Below are 2889 nucleotides of genomic sequence, written 5' to 3' on the forward strand. Positions count from 1 at the left end.
ATGGCTTTTCTCTTCTTGTTGGAAGGACCAACAACATCAACTGGTTGGCTTATCTGTTAAGTAGAAGATGCAAAATCTTGAAGGACTTCTGTTCTTCTTTGAAGCTACAAAATTTGAAAAAAGATTATATAAGTAAATAGACAATAGCGTAAATAATGACCATGGAACAATGAATTTACCAGAGGACATGTCCTTTGATTGTGATCTCTTGCACTACAGTGACCACATGTCATTTTCAGCTCCTTTCTACTTCTTAACCACAATCCCTCTCTCTTCTTTGCCTTATTTTTCTTTCTTACTTTCTTAAGTTTTGGTCTACCAACCATCTTATGTATTTCTGGTGGTTCCATAGCGTGTGAAGGATGAACTTTCTAGAACTTCTCACCCCTAAATGGTTGAATTTTATGTTGGTAAAGCAACATGTAAGTCTGTTTTAAATACCACTGGTGTATCTCATTCTATGGTTCTTGTTTACCATGTTCAAGAGCTTTAATGGCATGAGGACATGGTATTCCTGTCAAGTCCCATGTCCTACATGTGCATCTCTTACTAGCAAGACTCATAACATGCCTATCAGTACACTCAACTACCTCATATCCTAAGCCTCCATTAGCTTGAACATGACAGCTTTGTGCAATAATTTTGAAATCATTATACAACTCCATGGCATAAGGACAAAAATTTTCAATCCACTTTTCACCCTCCTCTTCAAAATCTTCCAACCTACCCATGACCTATACAAAATATTAATAGTAAGATAAGGACATTGATATAACAGTTTGATATGGACAATTCCTCATAATCTATACATAACATGAGACTAAACATAGAGGCAATACCTTGATTCTGATATCTTCCAGCATCTTAATAATTGGTTTTGCCCTTGCCGCCAAAATCCATTTGTTGAATGACTCGGTGAAATTATTTTCACATGTGAAGTTCTTACCCACTATGTCAAAATAAGCCCCGCACCAGTGTTTTGGAGGGTACCATAACAGATCTTTGGCTGCTTGTTCAGTCACAGAACCCATGTTTTTCAGTAGATCTTTAAATTCTTCTGTATATGTACTCCAAGTAGACCACCACAATAACTTCTTTATCTCTCCACCTCTACAAATCTTGGCCCAATTGGCTTCTATATGCTTTACACACCATCTGTGGTGTGCTTTTAGAAGCAATTGACCAACAACATCAATCAGTCCCTGAAATAATGAAACAATCCACAACACAAGTAAAAATAGTTCAAATCAATAACACAAATAAAAGTACTTCAAGTGTATACAAAATAAGAATCGTAATAAAATAATGAATGTGACAGATAATTACCTTATGCATATCAGAAATAAGTGTCAACCCTTCACCATCTGCCAAACCTAACGAACTTCTCAATAATTCAATGAACCACTTCCAAGTTCTAGATGTTTCTCTATCCACCACCGCCCATGCAAGAGGATAGAAATGCTTCATTGAATCTTGTCCAAGGGCCACCAGTAAAATTCCCTTATACCCTTTAAAAATGTCCCGTCCAACCCTATGAATGGTCTCAGACCACTTTTCCAACCACTTTTCAAAGCTTCAAAGCACACATACATTCTTAAAAATCTTATTTTACTTTATTCTAATGCATCTTTAGATATGTTTATCACCACATCAGAACCAAAATTAGTATCCCTCAACTCTTGAGCATAAGCTTTCAACTTGTTGAAATCATCAATAAAGCTACCCTCCAGTTTTTCTAAGATAATTATGTTAACTCTCTTCATCTTTGTATAGCTAACATTAAGTAAAAATCTATCATGTATATTCTTCCTCATCTCAGTCACCTTATATTGAGGGTTATTCTGGATTTTGTTCTTGAAATAGTGTGCTAATGCTTGTTGTGTGGCTCTTTTATTTTTAAAGCATGGCTGACATGTATGTTCTATTTCCAACGTTTTAACTTCAAATCCTTGGCCTTTAGCAACTTCTAATATCAGACATACAAAAGGACAACCAACATCGCACCTATATCTAACTCTAGTAGGGTCACTCTTAGTAAATTTAAGGCCCCTCTTTTAACAATTGAGTAAAAGCTCACAAATATTTTTGCTTCATCAAGATCCTTAAAGCTCATTCCGTTTTTCAGCTCTAAGAAGTTGTCTAGACTCTCATTGATTTCTCTTTTCTTTTCCCTCTCAAGGAATTCTAACTCATCACTATTGTAATCACTATCTACAGGCTCATTTTCATCATCCTCTTCCTCACTTGATTCACCATCAGTTAATGCATCAACTGTTATTGGGAAAAGTCTATTATATTGACTAATACCAAAAGCTGGGATAATATTTTCACCCTCTTCAACAACAAATAGTTGAAGTCTAAGAAAATCAGATTGAGTAGACAATGCAGGGGAAGGTTCATTATGTTGACTAATATCAGGAACTGGGAGAATATTTTCACCCCCTTCACAGCAAACAGTTAAAGTTTAAGCAAATCAGAATGAGTAGACAATGCAGTTTGCAAAGTTATGATTCCTACATCACCGTCGACTAGATAATACCCACCAAATGACCCTGTACATAGCAATTGTTTCACCTTACTAAAACCTAACTTTTTTGTGTACTCTGCACATATATCTATGTATGAGAGCAAATCTAGATCAAATCCTTCCCAAAGATGAGTCATTTTCTTTAAGTAGGTAAGCTGAGGAGTAAGGACCCACTCCCCCCATAGTTAAAGACCACATTAACCTTTTTAACCATTCTTTGAAGGGGTCACATGTCAAACATAAAACAAAGAGAAAGTGACTCATCAACAATCAATAAAGAAAGTCAAAAAATGAAATCTTTCAATATTTTATGTCCAAACAATGATAAAGGGTAAATGGATAGGGACCACATAGAGAATGTA

The 2889-nt window shown here is 35.5% G+C and overlaps 1 protein-coding gene across 1 annotated transcript; it reads right to left on the minus strand.

Annotated features, from left to right (window-relative positions):
* Positions 1 to 276: 276 nt before the first annotated feature.
* Positions 277 to 2500, minus strand: LOC124890788. Its single transcript, XM_047402593.1, has 2 exons — positions 840 to 2500; positions 277 to 734 (listed from the first exon to the last, which is right to left on the minus strand). The coding sequence occupies exons 1-2, from the start codon at positions 1029 to 1031 to the stop codon at positions 459 to 461; spliced, it is 468 nt and encodes a 155-aa protein (XP_047258549.1). The 5' UTR covers positions 1032 to 2500; the 3' UTR covers positions 277 to 458.
* Between the last annotated feature and the right edge of the window lie 389 nt (positions 2501 to 2889).

The sequence above is a fragment of the Capsicum annuum genome, unplaced genomic scaffold (assembly GCF_002878395.1).
Source record: "Capsicum annuum cultivar UCD-10X-F1 unplaced genomic scaffold, UCD10Xv1.1 ctg2489, whole genome shotgun sequence".
NCBI lineage: Eukaryota > Viridiplantae > Streptophyta > Magnoliopsida > Solanales > Solanaceae > Capsicum > Capsicum annuum.